The 19,519-nt window shown below is 38.4% G+C and overlaps 1 protein-coding gene across 1 annotated transcript in view; it reads left to right on the top strand.

Annotated features, from left to right (window-relative positions):
* Nucleotides 1-1,664: 1,664 nt before the first annotated feature.
* Nucleotides 1,665-19,519, top strand: part of Arih1 (ariadne RBR E3 ubiquitin protein ligase 1) — a 132,496-nt gene continuing 114,641 nt past the window's right edge. The window contains exon 1 of the mRNA XM_046428100.2: nucleotides 1,665-2,337. Coding sequence (XP_046284056.1) covers nucleotides 1,975-2,337 — 363 coding nt within the window. The 5' untranslated portion in view covers nucleotides 1,665-1,974. The remainder of the gene's footprint in view (nucleotides 2,338-19,519) is intronic.

The following is a 19,519-nucleotide window of genomic DNA, read 5'->3' as shown; positions in this document are numbered from 1 at the left end:
AATCCTTCAAGGTATGGGTAATATAAAAAAGAAAAATGGGGTAAATTTGAGGCTCTGCCAATTTTTACTTTTTTTTTTCCACCTAGGAATAGCACACCAGAGATGGGGAGAAGGGTGCTTGTGTCCAAGGCTTGCCTGGATTGCAGCAACAACCTAGAACTGCTAAAAGAAACACTAAATAAAAAAGGACCAAGACAGCCTAGAACTGAGGTTCAAAGCTTTAATTGATATATCCTGGTATTAAGACATCTTATTATTTAATGGACAAATTAGTACAGACATATTTATATTAATCTTTTACTTTTCAAAATCAATTTCTAAAGTGAATCTATATGTTAAACAGTACAATTTACCAGTAAGTTAGAGATTTATATTTTAAGATTTTCAGTGTGGCCAATCTTTCAAATTATCTGGAGAGCCTTCTGCCTCTTTTTCATTCAGAACACTGCTCTGATTCTTTTGATTTGTTTACAAAGATTTATGTTCACTTCTAATTTGCCCAACATTTTGCCATTTACCGCCTTGCAGTTTAAGTTTCACACTATCAACTACCTCACACCTTCTTTTGCTTTTGTTTAGTTGTTCTCTTAAGCTAGATCATCTTAACTTACCTTCTCTGTTGAACTCCTGGCCTGCATACGTCAACATGGACCTTACACAACACACTTCCAGGTACGAGTCAAGCACTATCTCTGCAACTACATTTTATCTTGTAGATAGATATTTCTTATTGCCTCCATTGTGGTATAGTACAATGCATTTTATACATTGTGCTGTATATAACACAAATTATGCATCATAAAGCCTTTTTGATTGCTGTTTCAGGGCACCCAGAAACTAAAACAGGGCAAGTGCGTGGTCTTAGTTAAGTACTATCATTTCGTGGTGGTGGTGCTGGGGACCGAACCCGGGGCCTTGTGCCTGCTAGGCAAGAGTTCTACCAATGTCACGCCTCCAGCCTTTCTTTCTCTTTCTGAGCTTCATATCCCTCAGGTATAAAATGGGTACAAACGCTCAGTGAAAACGAGAGTCAATCTACGTAAGTCCCTCCGACAGTGCACAATTAAGGAAAGTCATGGCTGTTTACATTGTTTAGGGTCCTCCAGAGATGCTGGTCCAGCTGAGTTCAGTAAATGCCTCTTTAAAATGACGTCACCGTGGAGACTTGAAAACCAATGCATGTCTGTACAAGTGGACAGCACCACTACCTACCAAAAGTGAGGTTCACCTGCCACACAGTTTAGAGGTTCCGCATACAAAAGACTTCCACTTAGCTTGGGCAACAGCACTTTTAATTCAACAGCTCAGGGCTTCCTTGGGCGGGTGGTAAGTGCCTTTACTCCGAGGTAGGAAGGCTGGATCCCTATTGCCGGAGGCAAAAGCCACCACCTGGGCGGTCCGAGGGCCTCTGCTTCTCGCAATCATCCAGAGGCCGGAGCCTTTTCGTTTCAAAAGGTCTACCCGTCTCCGCCAGGAGCGCAGAACTGGCGCAGACGGAACCACGAAGACGATTCCCGCGCCGCAGCGATCCCAGGCCCTCTGAGGCCGGGCCCTGGGGTCTCCCCGCACACCACGCAGGGGCAGCGGGGCGGGGCGCAGTGACGCACAGAGCAGTGACGCGACGACGCAGCGCGACGCGGTGACGCGCGCCCCTTTGTTGGCTCAGTAGCGGTAGCAGCGGCCGTGGAGGTGGCGCTGGGGACTGTTTTCTCTCGGAGGCCGGAGCGGAGCCGTGTCTGACTGAGGCGGGCAGCAAGCGGCCCCCTCGCTCCCTCCCTCCCTCCTCCGCGCCCTCCCCGCCGCCACCAGCCGCCAACCGCCAACAGCCGCGCCCGGGGAGGAGCCGCGGCCCGCGGGGCCAGAGCCAGGCCTGCGTCCGGACATCAGCCGGAGCCGGAGCGAGAGCCGGGGCCTCGGCGTCCCCGCCCTCTCCCCGCCTCGGCCAGCGTCCGCCGGGCCTCCGCGCGCCGCGCCATGGACTCAGACGAGGGCTACAACTACGAGTTCGACGAGGACGAGGAGTGCAGCGAGGAGGACAGCGGTGCCGAGGAGGAGGAAGACGAGGACGATGACGAGCCGGACGATGATAACCTGGATCTGGGCGAGGTGGAGCTGGTGGAGCCCGGGCTGGGCGTCGGCGGGGAGCGGGACGGACTGCTGTGCGGGGAAACGGGCGGCGGCGGCGGCAGTGCTCTGGGGCCCGGTGGTGGCGGTGGCGGTGGCGGTGGCGGACCAGGACACGAGCAGGAGGAGGATTACCGCTACGAGGTGCTCACGGCCGAGCAGATTCTACAACACATGGTGGAATGTATCCGGGAGGTCAACGAGGTCATCCAGGTGAGGGGGGCCGCCGCGCTGCCTTGATCGGGCTGAACCGGGGAGCGGATTCTGGCGGCCTGCGCGGCCCCGAGGGGCAGGCCTGGGCCTGGTGCGCAGCGCAGCCCAGCCCGATGCCTCCTGGCCCTGTCTTCTTCACTGCCTCTACTGGGGACAGAGGGTGTCGAAAACAGATATTCGCCAGATAGCCGGGTGTAGGGAGTTGCACTGGGGGCGGTGCTTCCCTGGACCTGCTGAGGCCGAGAGGCCTGTGGCCGCGAAAGCCTTCTCTTGCGGATAATTCCTGCTAGTTCCTGGGCCCAGTGTCCTTCCTGTGGCCGGAGGATTGCCTACGGGGGCCGGGTGGGTAGGTAGGGAAGAGTCTGGAAGAATTGGGTCCCTACCAAGGTTATCCCAGCCTTCTGTCTCTTGAGCACTTCTGGGAGGGATTAGGGTAGGCCTGTGAGGATCTTGGCGTACGGTTGCCCCAAGTGGGCACCAGTTAATAAAGAAATGGATCTCCTTGGCAGTCTTAAGTGCCTACTTAAAGGTGGGGGAAGGGAACTATTTCTCCGAAGAGGTGCTGATGGGACTTCTTTTTGATGGTGAGACTTCTGCTTACATCTTTTATTAAAAATTTTTTAAAATGTTTTTGCTGTTCGTTTGGGATTTAACTGCTACTTTTCCCAGGCCTAGTTTAGTATGTAACTTGCTGAAGCTGTTGGAATAGTTATTGCAGATTGCCTACCCATCCTTGCAGCTACAACACAAACAAAACGCAGTGTTGTCTAATTGGACAAGACTCTATTGTGATTAAGAAAGCAGACGCTTTCTGCTTTTGAACTTATTTCTCTGACAATTTCTATTATGCTCACTAAGGTATGTTTGGGTTAAGTAATAATCACATCTCATTTAACCTAGTGCTTCAGATTTTGCATTTTTGAGCTTTAGGATATACTTTTCCACTTGGGAAGAAAGTTGAGGGGTAAGGGATGACTGAAAAATAAAAAATGAAGACTTGATTCAGTGCAGCTTTTAGAAAATATTAGTTACATGGAGGGAAACTATACATAAAAAAGCAAGTTATTGCTTTCTTGCAGGTTACTATTACTTTTTTCTTTAACTTAAAGTGGTTGGTTAAGTAAAGGTTCACTGACAGATCATCAGTATGTTGTCTACTTGTTGACTTTCCTTCCATTAACAGATTTTTTTTATAGTGTGTAATCATAAGTTTTGAAAATGAAACTGTCTATTTAGACAATATTTGAAGATCATGTTTTAAATAACACAAAAATCTCATACCTAGTGCTGTTACTAAAATGTGGAAATCTCAAACTTTAGTATAGATAATGAGGTCTAAGAAGGATATGGAAGGATTGTGGAGGTAAGATAAGTTTACCTGCTATTTTTCTGATCCTAAAAATACAACAGTTAGGACTGGGGTTATGGCTCAGTGGTAGAGCGCTCACCTCGCACGTGTGAGACCCTGGGTTCCATCCTCAGCACCACATACAAAAATAAACAAGTGAATAAAGGTGTTATGTCCAACTACAACTAAAAAAATAAATATTAAAAAAAATGCGACAGTTAAGTTCTTCAGTCACTAAATGAAGACATTTTCTTTTTTGGTACTGGTGATTGAACTCAGGTTGCTTTATCACTGAGCTAAATCCCCAGCCCGTTTTATTTTTGAGACAGGGTCTTGCTAAGTTGCCCAGTTGGCCTTGAACTTCTGCCTCAACCTCCTGAGTCACTGGGGTAACAGGAGTGTGCCACTTCCATTTTTCTTTGCTTTTTTAAAGGGAACTTTTATTAAAGAATTTGAGGTAAAATTCTCTTTATAGATCTGCAACTATATGAAATCTGATGTTTTTAAGCTTATTACCTAGCTTCCTGGCATTTTAATTAGCATTTTCAAGAACCCGGTGCCATATAATATTTAATATTTTGACTTATTTCTTAATGTCTTTTTTTCCTGTAGTTAAATCTCATTCAACTTTCTCAAGTCTTAGGTGTGTCTTGGTACTGAGGCCAAAAGCAAGTTCTTTATGTCATTTCTGGAACAGAAATGTAGCTGAATCTGACATTATTCTTTCTTGGTTTAGATGAGAGAATAAATGTTGATGAAATTAATCAGACCTACAAAAAACTAGGGATTTTTTTAGGTGTCCTACTTATATTCTGTTTTCATTGCTTGAAAAACTTTCTAGTCTACTTCATTGTAAGGATGTTTTTAAGTAGAAATCCTGAATGTGTAGCATCCCTTGTTGAAAGTTCATATTTAGAAATACCAGTGCAATCAAAGGGGTAATACAGTGTATTCTAGACTATCTTCATATGGTATATTTACTTGTTCTAAACTGAGTTTGGTTATGTTGCAGGTTGTGTTGATGTTAATAGAGTTAAATTAAAAAAAAAATACAAATAGTGCACATTTTAAGAAAAAACTGATTAGTCAAGAAAAAATTAAAAGACTGAAGTTATCTTTCCAGAACTCTGAATAACTATACACATTTTTTAAAACAATGGAATCACAAAGTACATATGTTTATTTTCAGTGGGAAAAAAACAGGTTGCAAAATCAGAAGGAATCTCAGAGCAACTTTCTCCTGTCAATAAGTAACTATTTTTGAAGAGCTTAGTGATTACAGATTGCTAATTTATATAATCAGTCTGCTATTGGTCTTTTTATTTTCAGTTTATGGCTTTCATAAGCCCCATTGAGAATATCCTCAATAGGTCTCTCTTTGAATGTTTTATTACTTTTTTGGGGATATGTGAAATTGCAGAGTCAAATAATTTATTCATTTTAAAGATTTTGATACATATTACCACACATTGCTTTCAAAATGGTCATTTAAAAAAAACTATCAAGGTTGAACTTTTAGCATATTTATTGGGCTTAGTATTTCTTTTGTAACTTGTCCTTTTTTTGGCCCGTTTTATCCCTTTTGGAATATTTATTTTTTTATTGGCTTATAAGACTTATTTGTATTCAAAGAGCTTTTAAATATCAGTTGGATAGGATTTCAGTTTTTTTTTTTTTTTTTTTAATCAGTTTGGGTTTAATATGTCAACATGTAGGCCTCAGCATTCTAAGCACAGGCTCTACCACTGAACTATACCAATTACAGGTTTTATAAAGTTAAAAAAATTAAATTCTACTTGGTGCACACTAGGGAGCTTACTGTTAACTCTAAAAATAAATTCCCTGCTCCCATATGCTACTTTTCAGTATGAAATCATATGTTATTAGTGAATTTTAAAATACATTTGTAGGAGAAAAAGTTTGAAATGTGAAAAGATCACCAAGTTAATTTACTATTTCCATGGGAATTTGTTTACTTTTTCTGAGGTTTTTTTTTTAACTATTTCTGGGCCAACAACAGATAAATACTATTCTTTGCCCATATCTGCAGATTAGTTCTGTCTCTTTGTTTTTGTTTTTGCCCTGTTACAGATTAAACTCAGCCTCAAGCATAGTAACATGCATTCTATCAGCACTCAGTTTTGGTCTTTTTTATTTTGCAGTAGGAGGGATTAAACCCAAGAGCCACTACTACTTGAGCCACGTCCCCATCCCTCCCTCCTTCCTTCCCTGGCTCTTGATCCTTCCCTTCCCTTTCCCCTTCCCCTTCCCCTTCCCCTCCTTCCTTCCTTCCTTCCTTCTCCCCCAGGCAGGCTTTCATTAATTTGCCCTGGCTGGCCTCCTTTTTCTTCCTCCTTTTTCAGTTTCCCTGGTACCAGAGATCATAGACATGTACTGCTGTGCTTTGCTAGTTCAGGTCTTTTAAAGTCAGCACTGTTTTTCTTTTTTAATTTATTTATTCTTTTTGTAGTTGTTTTACTTTTATGTGGTGCTAAGGATCGAATGCAGTGCCTCACATATGCTAGGCAAGTCCTCTGCCACTGAGCTACAGCCCCAGCCCAGCACTGTTTTTCTTTTAGAAGACTCTTTGTTTTCTGGCTTTATGTAACTCCCTGATTGTTTTGTTTAATATGATCTTGTTTTACTTAAATCTTTTGTGGCAACCTATCTTTTAAAAAAATTTTTTTTTTAGTTGTAGTTCGACACAATACCTTTATTTTATCTATTTTTATGTGGTGCTGAGTATTGAACTAAGCTCATTGCACTGCTAAGTGAGCGCTCTACCACTTAGCCACAACCCCAGCCCGGCAACCTACCTATCTTACCTTTTGGGCTTTTTAAAAGAAATTCAGAGATTTTCTTTAGTGTTACCTATACCAATGACAGAGAAGTACTTAAAGTTTTCAGGATTATTTAATTACTATTGGTAATATTAAAAAGTGGTTTTCTGGGGCTGGAGGTATACTACCATGCAGGAAGCCCTGAGTTCTATCCTTAGAACACCACCCCCCCCCCCCCCCCCCCCGAAAAAAAAAAAAGAGCTAGCCATTACACATGTCTGCATTTGCGGAATGTTTAAACTTGCCATTTTATATTTCTACAACAATGTTCAGAAAAATTAGTTGTGCCTCAACCAGGCTGTATGTTAAGTAGATGTGGTTTTTGCCTAAGGATAGCATATAGGATGGGAAACATAGAGGTCCTTGGGCTCTATTTCCAGAGATTCTTATAATTAAATAAGAATAGTTAGGTCTGAGGTGGAGCCTCAGCATCTATGTATTTTAGCTACTTCAGTAGTGATAATTTCTTTATCATCATGATTTTGACCCAGGGAGAGTGAGTAAAGTGAGAAGAGTACCAGCCCTTAGGAGTACCATATTAGGTGGTATGCTGATAAAGAGGGACCTGAAACTATGGGATATGAGTGGTCAAAGTAGAACTATAAAGAAAAGTGAGTATGAGTTTTTCTTTTGTAAGGTTATGCTAAATAGCCTATTTTAGATTTTTATTTGCTGGTACCGAGATTGAACCTAGGTCCTTGCACATGCCATATCCCCAGCCTATTTTAAAACCTATCAGCTGGGTGCAGTGGTGCATGCCTGTAATCCCAGCAGTTTGGGAAGCTGAGGCAGGAAGATCAAAAGTTTAAAATCAGCCTCAGCAATTTAGGGAGACAACCCAAGCAATTTAGCAAGATGGTGTCTCAAAATACAACAAAAAAAGAGTTGGGGATGCGCCTCAGTGGTTGAGCCCCTCTGGGTTCAATCCCTAATACCAAAAACAAACAAAAAAACCCCAAGAAGTATCTAGCCTATATATATATATATATATATATATATATATATATACACACATATATATATATATATGTATATATATATGTATATGTATATATACATGTATGTATTTAGTGTAGACGCACACAATACCTTTATTTTTATGTGGTGCTGAGGATTGAACCCAGTGCCTCACATGTGCAAGGCAAGTGCTGTACTGCTGAACCATAGCCCCAGCCCCTATCTAGCTTATTTTAAAGAACAGAAATATCTAACCCTGTCTGAGGAAGTTTTGTTGTCTGTTTAATTATATTTCATCAATTTAAAGTGAGGTTACAAGCATAAACAGAGGGAGGCAGTGTATTCTGGAGTATTGGCTGGAAGCCTTGGGTTTTCCTCTAACTGGTAAGTTAACATCTCAGAACCTTTAGTGTTTGTTTTAATCTAAGAGGTGAAAACAAGAAAGTTGAACTTCTAAATTAGTCTTTTACTTTACTTTAACATTGTTTTAAAAACCTGTTAATTATAGAGATGTTCATTGCACATAAGACATTGAATTCCAGTATGCATATTAAATTAAAATTAACTGGGAAAGGATATAAGGTCTCAAATACTTTAAATGTACCTACTCAGTAAAGGAATTGGGAGGGTGTGTTTTGAAGCTATTGAACTTTTTTTTTTAATATTTATTTTTTATGTGGTGCTGAGGATCCAACCCAGGGCCTCACACATGCTTTACCTCTGAGCCACAACCCCAGCCTGAAGCTATTGAACTTTTATCTTTTCCCAGCTGATCTCCTTGAGCTGTGAGTCTAATTTTAAGACTCATTTAATTGGTTATGGCAGCATTCCTGTGAATCAAACTCTGAGGCTTAGTTATCTGGTTTAATAAACCTTCCAGGTGTTGGTGATGCAAGCTAAAGTTTGAAAACCACTGGTGTAGTTGAATTTTAATGCCAGTTTTTCTCCACATATATCTACTGCTAAAATAAGTTAACGACAGAAGTTTTTTTTTAAGAAATTAATAAAAGAAAAATTTCCAGATATTGAACGTAGGATTGGAAGGAGTTTGTCATTATTGCTGTTATTCTTCAGATAAAGTGGCTTTCTTCTTTTTCTTTTTTTCTAAAATTTTTGGGGGGCTGGGATTGTAGCTCAGTGGTATAGAGTGCTTGCCTCTCATGTGTGAGGCCCTGGGTTCGATCCTCAGCACCACATAAAAATAAATAAAGATATTGTGTCCATCTACAGCTTAAAAAAATAAATAAGTTCTTAAATTTTTGTTTGTAATTGTAGATGGACAGCATGCCTTTATTTTATTTGCTTATTTTTTGTATGTGGTGCTGAGGATTGAACCCAGTGCTTCTCACTTACTAGGCTCTGCCATTGAGCCACAACCCGGCCCCCTTTTTCTTTCTTCCTTCCTTCCTTCCTTTTTTTTTTTTTTTTTAAGACAAGCTCTCACTGTGTAACTCAGGTTGGCCTTAAACTTCTAGGCTCAAACACTTCTCCTGCCTCAGCTTCCTGAGTAGTTGTGATTATGGGTGTGTGCCAGGGTCCTGGGCATAAGGTGGCCTTTACTCAATTTCAAGCATTCAAAGAAAGCAGACTATTGATATCTAACATTCTAGATCGGAGCACTTGACTTTCCTTCCACTCCTTTTTCCCTATTTTTTTTTTTTTAATATAAGAGTTGAATTTCCTTATTAATATGCTGGAAGTGTGGTATAAGGTCTCAAATACTTTGAATGAACCTACTCAGTAAAGGTACTCAATATCGAAGCCGACTTATTCTCAAGGAGACTTAAAACACTCAAAGCTATTTGGTCAGCAAGTAGTTTAATGAAGTGCTAAGTGTAGATAGCAGTAGGTGTTCATGGAAGAGAGATGCATGCTTTCTGGAAGATGGCCAAGATTTGGATGAATAGAAAAGAGGGATAGGATACTTAAGATATTGCATGAGATGAGAATGAGAAAGCTGTCTGGAAAATGATGAGATCGGCTAAAGTAGAACTGAGTATATAAATGGTGGAGAATTATATAGAACGTGGGAGATTTGGTACTACAAAGAAAGGCAAAAGTTATTACACTGTACTGGGTATATGTATTGGTTATCTTTCGCACTATTTATCTATCCCCAAACTTAGTGTCTTAAAAACAGCATTCGTTTATTGTCTCTCAATTTTCTGTAAGTCTTGATTCTAGGCACAGCTAACCCAGGTGCCTGTGGCTTCAGGGACTCTTTCAAGGCTGTTACCAAGGTGTCAGATGGGTTGGAATTCTCAAGACTTGACTGGGGAGGATCCCCTTCCAAACTCATTCTTATGACTGTTGGCAGGCCTCAAATTTTCACTTGCTGGTTGTTGGCACCCCCATAACATGGTTCAAAACATAGTAGCTTGTTTCTTCTAGAGTGGGAATTTGAGAGAAGGCCCCTCCAAGGTAGAAACCACAGCTTTTTTTTTTTTATAATTTAAAATTTTTTAAAACTTTTTGTTTTGTAACTGGACACAATATCTATTTATTTATTTTTATGTGGTGCTGAGGATCGGACCCAGGGCCTCGCATGTGCTAGGCGAGTGTTCTACTGCTGAGCCACAATCCCAGCCCCGACACAGCTTTAAAAAAAAAAAATTCTTTATCTGTAGGTGGACACAATGCCTTTTATTTTTACTTATTTCTTTATGTGGTGCCGAGGATTGAACCCAGTGCCTCACCCGTGCTAGGCAAGCACTGAGCCACAACCCCAGCCCCACAGCTTTTTTTCTAACTCAATATCAGAAGTAACATTCTATTATTTTGCTCTCTTCTGTTTGTTTTAAGTGAATAGCTAACTCTAGTCCACATTCAAGAAGAGGGATTATACAAAGTTGTGACGATCAAGAGGTGCACCTCTTTGGGGGCCATCTTAGACTACCCACTACTTAATACATTCATCCATCCACCTGTTAGTCAAGAGATGAAGGACAGGGCTGGGGTTGTGGTTCAGTGGCAGAGTGCTCGCCTAGCACGTGTGAGGCACTGGGTTCTATTTCTCAGCACCACATATAAATAAATACAATAAAAAGGTCCATTGACAACTAAAAAAAACTTAAAAAAAAAAGTGATGAAGGATTGTGTAATGCTGATATCTATCCTGTCAATTTGTGTATCACTGTGAAAGCATAGTAGTTTGGATATTTTTTGTGGAAGTGGAGATTTAACCCACTGTACTTTACCACTGAGCTACATCCCTGCACTTTTTATTTTGAGATATTGTCGTAAGTTGCCAAGGCTGGTCTCAAACTTGTGATCTTCTGGCTCAGGCTCCCAAGTTGCTGGAATTACAGGCATGTCTGACCCTCCCTGATCAGAATTTTTAAATTTTTGACTGATCATAAACATTATGCCTATAAAATGATGTGTATTTCTAATTACTTTTCAGTGGTTAAGATCAAAATAATAGTGTGTGCTTAGAATTGGCAGGAATGTGAGATTCTACAATCCACCGATTTTTTTTCTTTTTCTTTTTAACCCTAGTTACACCTAGCAAACAAACAAACCTAGTTACACACCACAAACTTAGTTACACCACAAACAAACAAACAAAACACCCTAGTTAACCTAGTTACACCACAGACAAACAAACAAACACCCTAATTACATAGTGAAATCTCCATAGAGTATGTTCATTATGCTTCTTAGATAATTGTAAATTTATTTATTTTTAATATTTATTTTTTTGTTTTAGGTGGACACAATATCTTTATTTTATTTTTATGTGATGCTGAGGAGCCAACTCAGGGCTTCACATGTGCCAGGCAAGCACTGTACCGCTTGAGCCACAAACCTAGCTCGATAATTATAAATTTATATTCAGTTGCAAGAAATAATGCAGATATTCTCAATATTCTTTGATTTTTCTGTAGTATCTTAGAAATAATGTCTTAATAAAATATCTGCACTTTATCACAACCAGGATGTTGACATTGATGCAATCTTCTCATCTTAGTCAGAGTTTGTTACTTCTGGGTCTTCTAAAGTTCAGGAACCCAGACTCCACTCAAGACCAGTAGATAGGCCATTGTGGATTTGGGCCAGGCAAAGCCATTAAACAAAAATCTTCCCTGGATTATTTTAGTGCACAACAAGTGTTGAGATCCCCTGTTCTTATCTAATGTTTCTAAGAATTCCTTCTGTTATTCTCTTTGCTTAACTACAAATAAATGATGGTGATCTGTTTTGTGATGTAACTTATTCCGCTAAGTGACTCCTGATTTTTTTTTTTACAGTGGAAATAAAATATGTTTCCATGTTAGCTTTCACTCTGTTGTTCCTAGAGTGAAACCCCCCCCCCCAAAGTTTGTTTATTTATTTACTCTTTTTTATATAACTGTCATTTTGGAAGCCTGGGGGGGGGATACTCCCTTAAGTTAATCAACTTACCTTCCTTCCCTTGTCCTTCATTCTTCATTTCCTTTTTTGACAGTGAATCTCCCCCCGCCCCCCTTTTTTTTTATTTGGTAGTTCTGGGGATCAAACCTAGCATGCTATATGCTAGGCAAATGCTTTACCACTGAGCTACATCCCCCAATCCTTAATTCGTTTTGTTTTTCCTTCGGTTTGTATTTTTTTTTATTTGTTCTAATTAGTTATACATGACAGCAGAATGCATTTCAATTCATTGTACACAAATGGAGCACAACTTTTCATTTCTCTGGGTATACAGAAGTGGTCAGCACCATATGTGCAGGTCATACATGTACCTAGGGTAATGATGTCCATCTCATTCCACCATGTTTCCTGTCCCCATACCTCCTCTCCACCCCTCCCTCCCCTTTGCTCAATCCCTTAATTCATTTTCTTTTAGTTAGTTTTGTTTTAAAATGGAGTCTCACTATTGCCCATGCTTGTCTGCTTCTGGGCTCAAGCAGACCTTTTACTTCAGCCTCTCCATTGTTGGGACTACAGATACATTACTATGCCAGGCTGAACCTGTATATTTGATGATGCATTTTTCATAGTTCTCTATTTTGCAGTTAGACACTCCCTTTTTAAAAAGACACAGCATCATAGACTAAAATCCTTGACAATATATGTGCAGCCCAGCCTTTGACACTATAACTTTATAAATAGTTTAATAACTACTATTAAATGTTTAGATTGGCATTTTATGATTACTTGCTGGATGAAAGAATGGGTAGTCTTAACTTGCTGAATGAGATCTTTTTGGGTCTGTGGAGATAGTGGCATTCCTTCCATTTTCAGTTAAAAAGCCTGAGTTTGTTTTTGTTTTTAACTGCCAACTCACTTTATTATAGGGTCAGTACATTTCTATAATCATGTATGATTTAAATTTCTTAATGATTTTTGCCCTTTTCCTAATTTTCTACTCACCCCATGATAGGTGCTCACCTGGCTTTATTTTTAGATATTTTATTAGTACATATTTATTATATAGAACAGTGGACTTCATTGTGTCCATGTTATATTCATTATGTTCATATAATATATGCATATATGACTATGCTTCTTCACTTTGCTTCTTCCATCCCTTCTCTTTAGTCATATATTCATATTACATATTATATGAACACAATGAATATAACATACATATATTATGTGTATATATGTTATATGCATATTACATGCATAGTCATATATGCATACAACATATTTTGATCATATAACAAATTTTGATCATTTTCACCTTATCACCCTCCCTTCACTAATGTTTCCTTTCTACATTGATGTTGTCTTCTTTTTTTGCATCCTCAGAGTCTACATAGGAGAGAAAAAAAAGTTTTATTTGTTTTTCTGCATCTGGCTTATTTCACTTAATGTGGTGATCTCTAGTTGCATCCATTTTTCTGTATATCACATGATTTCATTCTTTATTGGTGAACAATACTCCATTGTGTGTATATATATTACATTTTCTGTATCATCTATTTGTTGATGGGTACCTAGACTGTTTTCATAATTTGGCTGTTGAGAAGTATGCCTCTATAAACACGAGTATGCAGATAACTATTTCAATAGTATATTCACTTTAATTCTTTGAGATCCATGCAGAGGAGTGATATATATCTGACTTTATTTTGAATAATGTCTCATTTGGTGTGTCTAGGTGTATAGTAGAAGTCCAATTAGTATTGGAGTTAAATTGATGGGTAGTCTCCATTAATGGTATCTCAGAAGGCATCTTAAAAAGTTCTTATTTTTGCCAGAGCTAGCATCTGCTCTGGCAAATCAACTTTTTAGAGCCCCACTTTTCTTTTTCTTCCCATTTTAAAATAAAATATTGTTTTAAGGTCAAAAGATTGTGAGGATCTTTTTTTAAATATTTTTTTTTAGTTGTCAGTGGACTTTTTTTTTTTCGATGGGCACAACATCTTTATTTTTATTTTACGTGGTGCTAAGGATCGAACCCAGCGCCCCGCGCATGCCAGGCGAGAGCATTATCGCTTGAGCCACATCCCCATCCCCTGGACTTTTATTTTATTTATTTATATACAGTGCTGAGACTGGAACCCAGTGCCTCACACATTCTAGGCAAGCACTCTGCCACTGATCCACAGCCCCAACAGGTTGTGAGGATTTTAAATGAGAAAAACCAAGTATTGTTCTGGAAGTTTTTCCATCTAATTTTTTTCCTCCATGTAAACATTGTTTTCCCTTTTTTTTTTTTTCCTGTGTTCCATTAAAAGAAGTGTCACAAGTGACCTGACACTTATTAATACATTTTGGCAAAAAGTATAGCAGATGATGAAGTATTATGTAACATTTCCATATTACTGAGACAATTATTTAGACAATGTTATGAATAGCTGTATCTCAGACACTTCTCAGGCTCATTTTCTTATTCCTTTGAAACTGTCATACTTTTAATTCAGATATTGCTGACTCCAATTGCTTGATAATATGTCCTCTTTTTTTTTTCTTTTTAAGAGAGAGAGAGAATTTTTGTTTTTTAATATTTATTTTTTAGTTCTTGGCAGACACAACATCTTTGTTGTATGTGGTGCTGAGGATCGAACCTGGGCTGCACGCATGCCAGGCGAGCGCACTACCGCTTGAGCCACATCCCCAGCCCAATATGTCCTCTTAATCACAGTGTTACAGTTTTCTAGAGATTAAGTGTAAACTACAGATAGTAGAAGTATTTTCTACATTCCGTTTTTAAAAAATAGTCTCCTCCTTTATTATTAATATTTTTAAAACCTTTTTATTGCATATAAGGAAAAAAATGAATTTCCAGAGTGACATGAATTCTGCAACAGCTCAGGTAAAAGAAATTCCCTTTGCTTCCTCCACCTCTTCTCTGTAAATCCTCCTTTTCCACTTCCTTGAAGTTTCTGAGAAAAGTTTGAGGAGAGAGAGGATGGGGTTGTTTTCCTCTAAAAGGAAGCATCTAGCTGGGTGTGGTATCACATGTCTATAATACCAGCAACTCTTGAGGCCAGCCTCAGCAATTTAGTGAGGCCCTCAGCAGTTTAGACTCTTTAGACTCTTGTTCAAAATAAAAAGGGCTGGGGATATGGTTAAGCACCCCTGGGTTCAATCCAAAGCAAAAACAGTATTGTACAACATGAAAGAAGAGACCTATATTGGCTCTTAAAATATCACAAGAATATTAAAATTTACTTAATATAGACTAAACAGGGATGGCAAGTACTTCCTTCTCCCAACAACTCTGCTCAATAAGAATTGAGAATATGCAAATTATTATAAAGTTTCTGGTCTTCAAATTGTTAATTTATTTATTTGTCTAAGTTTTTGAAATTTTTATTGTTTCCACTTGACACGGTGAAAGAAAAAAATATGTATGTAAATCCACATTGAGGGAAATACCTTTTAACACCTCTCCCACCTGGTGGGCTCAGCTATCTTTTTCTTCAGCCACAGCTTCCAGACCAGCTTAGCTGGAAGTTGCCTTGGGTGTAAATTGTTTAACTTTCACCCCAATCACTTGGTGCAGCAGAGGTTTCTGAGCCAGATCCCAGATAGTATTTTCTACATTTTAAACAAGTATTTATAATAAAAACCTCTAATGTGGTCACTAAGAATTTTTATCATTTTGGACAGAGGTTTCTCTTCTTCCAGAGGTAGGTGGTTCTTCCTTTAATTGACTTTCCTATTATGGGTTTGTGGAATTTGAGAGTCATTCTTGATTCTTTTCTGGCATTTTCTACATCCAGTTAGCTCTGATCCTACTGGGTCTTAAATTTGTTTCATATTGTTGCCATCCTTTTAATTTTTACTAATCCTAGTCTAGTGCCTCATAATTTTACCTCCTATTTCTAGGCTTCCTGTCCATCTGTTATCCTGCTTCTGATCACAGATATAATAGTTACACTCCTGCTAAAGAGACTTATTGAAAGTCTGTTCCAGTCTCCTTAATTTGGCATTCATGGTGGTGGCGCTGGTGGTGGCAGTGGCTATTGCCTCTACTGCTGCTTCTTTTATTTCAAATATGTGCATTCATGGCTCTTACATCTTATTGTCAGATTTCTTTTTCTCCCATTCTCATCTGCTGCTGTTGCTCATTCCCCCCACTTGCATTGGTTATAATTCCTTATTATAATATATATTATAACATATATTTGTGTTTTCCTACTTTTGTACATGCTAGTCATTCTTGTGGTACTCGTTCTGTCTTTAACTAATGTATTCCTTTTCAAAATCCCCTCATACATTACCTCATCTCTTTCCAGGTACTCCTCCTCTACTTTTCTAGTTCATCATCAACTGTGTTTGCATAGCACTTCATTTGGATATTTGGTGTAGCCCACAAGAACTTGTAACATAGCCTAGCCATCTTTATATCTATTAGCTAGATATGAGGGTTTTGAGTATGAGAGCTTAACTCCTTGGTCTTTATGTTGATAGCATACAGCACGTTAATAGTCTTTGATGTTAGATACTAGGTAAATATGGGAAGTATGTTCTTGCTTATTAAATGCTACTGCTTCAGTTTTCTTAATCTTTAAGCCAAAAAGGGTGCTAGGTGAAATTTTCTTCTGGTACTTGTAAATTATGATTTCTAGATAATCTCAAAGTCCTGGTATAAGAAGATGATAAGAAAATGTTTAAATTCCAAGAGGACAAGCTTTATCAGGCCCCTCAATATACCACAGCCCTTTTATTTACTTGTTTTTGGTGGTTCTAGAAATTGAACCCAGGGCCTCACACAATGCTAGTGGGCCTCACACCACTGAGCTACTATATTCCCAATCCTACAGCAACCCTTTTAGATTGACATTTTATTGTTTGCGTATGGTTTCTTTACACTTCATAGGAACTGACACAGTGATGTTAATAATTGAATCATATTAAAACATTAGTTTTCAAAGGATGATCCATGAAGAGCAAAACTGTTTGATTTATATGAAGTAACACAGTGATATTAACAGTTGAGTTGCTTTGAAACATTACTTTTCAAAGGATGATCCACAAAGAGCAGAACTATTTGATAATAGCTGGGCACTGTGGCACATGCCTCTAATCCCAGCTACTTGGGGAGGGTAAGGCAGGGGGATCTCAAATTATGGCCAGCCTGGGCAACTTAGGGAGTCCCTGTCTCAAAATAAAAAATAGAAAGGTTAGAGTACTTCTGGGATCAACCCTTGGTACCATCCCAAAACAAGTAAATAAACAAAAATCCAACTATTTGATTAAGACATTATTTGCTGTTTTAAATATCCCAACATTTTTAGTGATGGTGCAAAAGCAATGGATGGGTGGGTAAAGCCACTGGCACCTTAGCCCAAATTAAATCATTGATATCCTACCTTATAGTGAAAACAAAAACAAAAAAACAGTTCTGGCCTGGGTTGTAGCTCAGTGGTAGAACGCTTCCCTGGCACAAGTGAGGCACTGGGTTCCATCCTCAGCACCACATAAAAATGAAAAAATAAAGGTATTGTGTCTATCTACAACAAAAAAACTTTAAAAAAAATTTTAAAAAAAGTTTTACTTTCTGTTCTAAATGAGGCAGTAAAAGTTTTTAGTTTTGTTTTATCCTTAATGTGTACCTCTTCTTGATAGCCTGTGTGACAGAATGAGACACATGCATAAAGCACTTCTGCATACTTGAAGTATGTTGGTTTTCTCAAAGAAAAAAATGTACATTTTTGACTTGGAAATTTAACATTGATGAGACACTATTTTTACTTCAGAGAATGACAAAACCGGGGCTGGGGTTGTGGCTCAGTGGTAGAATGCTCACCTAGAATGTGCAAGACACTGGGTTGATCCTCAGCACCACATAAAAATAAATAAATAAAATAAAGGTATTGTCTCCAACTACATCTAAAAAAATTAAAATAAAAAAATGACAAAATCATGGTTATATAGATGTGTGGCAAATATATGGTATTTCTTCACACGAAGTATACCTTTTATTTCAAGGAAAATAGCTACAACTTTTGTTGCTAATGGGAAAATTAGAGGTTTGGAAAACTATCTGCTGTTGTGAAAACTAATTGCTTTCTAGTACTGAAGCTTTTCTGATGAGAATAGTATATAATAAAATATAGCAACATTTGAAAGATGTGTTTAATGTAATCAACCAGTGGGAATGGTATGAAATGCTTACTTTTTTCAAGGACCTAACAGAGACACTACTTAACATATCTCATCTAATTTATTTGTATTTTGACTTTGTACACTAAGATGAGAACTTGCTGAGGACAGGAACTTCATTTTGTTTATTTTTTTTGTACCAGAGCAAAGAACAGTACCTGGTGTATGCAGTGGGCACTTAGTAAACTTTTTGTTGTAAATATTTTTATTTTATCCCCCCCCCCCCCAGTGCTGGAGATTGAATGCAGAACCTCACATATGCTAGGCACGCTGTTTACTACTGAGCTATGTTCCTAGCCCTACTTAAAAAATACTTTTAATATTTTTTAAAAGGTTCTTTCCATACATTAAAAATTCCATTGTTTTCTGATTTCCGAGGTTTCTGTTAGGAGGAAGGTAAAGGGTCTTTCTTGTTGTTGTTGTTGTTTGTTTTCTGTTGCTGTGTTATTTTGAACCTGGGTGGGTTTAAGTTTAAAAAAAAAAAAGTCTTTGGAATATGGATTTAAAACCAGTTAATGTGCCAGGTGAGGTAGTGTATCTGTAATAAAAAGATCAGGGGATGTAACTCAGTGATAAAGTGCCCTGGGTTTAATACCCAGTACCAAAACAATATCAAATGAGCATCCCCCACCCGTAAAAAAGAAAAATACTAGTTAATATGTCCAGTGGAGGTTTTCTTTGCTTTGTGTGTGTGTGTGTGTGTGTGTGTGTGTGTGTGTGTGTTTTCAGATTCTTTTGACTATGAGAGTAATGTCTTTTTATCAGTTTTTGGAAATTCTTAGTTCTGTCTCATTGTTTATCTTTTTTCCTTCTGAGATTCAGTTATATATATATTACAAGAGTTTTAAAAATTAATATGTATGTATATGTGTCCAGTGGCCTTTTGAATTATTTTCCATCCTTTTTTCTGTTTCAGTTTGAATAATTTCTATTGATTTACCTTCTAGGTTTCTAAATCTCTCTTATGTCTAATCTGTTATTTTTATTTTATTTTAGTTTTCTTTTTTGGTACTGGGAATTAAATTCAGGGGTGTTCTACCATTGAGCTATGTTCCTCAAGCGCACAACCCCCCTGGTTTTTTTGAGACAGGGTCTTGCTGAATTTCTCAGGCTGGTCTTGAATTTGTGATACTTCTGTCTCAACTTTTGGAGTTGCTGGGATTACAGGCATGCACCTCAGTGCCTGGCCTGTTCTGCTGTTAAACATATCCTGATTAGTGTTTAATCTCATAAACTATTAATTTCTGGAATTTGTTTGACAAGTAAACTGTCAAACTTAGATTATCATTTTCTGGCAATCTGTTTTCGTATATCTTTAAATTTTTACTCCATTTTCTCTAGGATATGAATCATTAGTTTTTTCAGCAAACTATAGAATCTGAATAATTTTAGGGTTTCTTTTGCTATCCCTAGGATTTTGGTCATATGTTGCTGTCATTTGACCGACTTGATTGTGTGCCCTGTATTTTCTTAAAACACTTTAGAGATTCTA

The sequence above is a fragment of the Marmota monax genome, unplaced genomic scaffold (genome assembly GCF_021218885.2).
Source record: "Marmota monax isolate L192 unplaced genomic scaffold, Marmota_monax_Labrador192_F-V1.1 WCK01_AAM20220418_F8-fsc00111, whole genome shotgun sequence".
NCBI classification, from domain to species: Eukaryota; Metazoa; Chordata; class Mammalia; order Rodentia; family Sciuridae; genus Marmota; species Marmota monax.
Note: the sequence above shows the minus strand (reverse complement) of the source record. Positions and strands in the feature narration are given on the sequence as shown.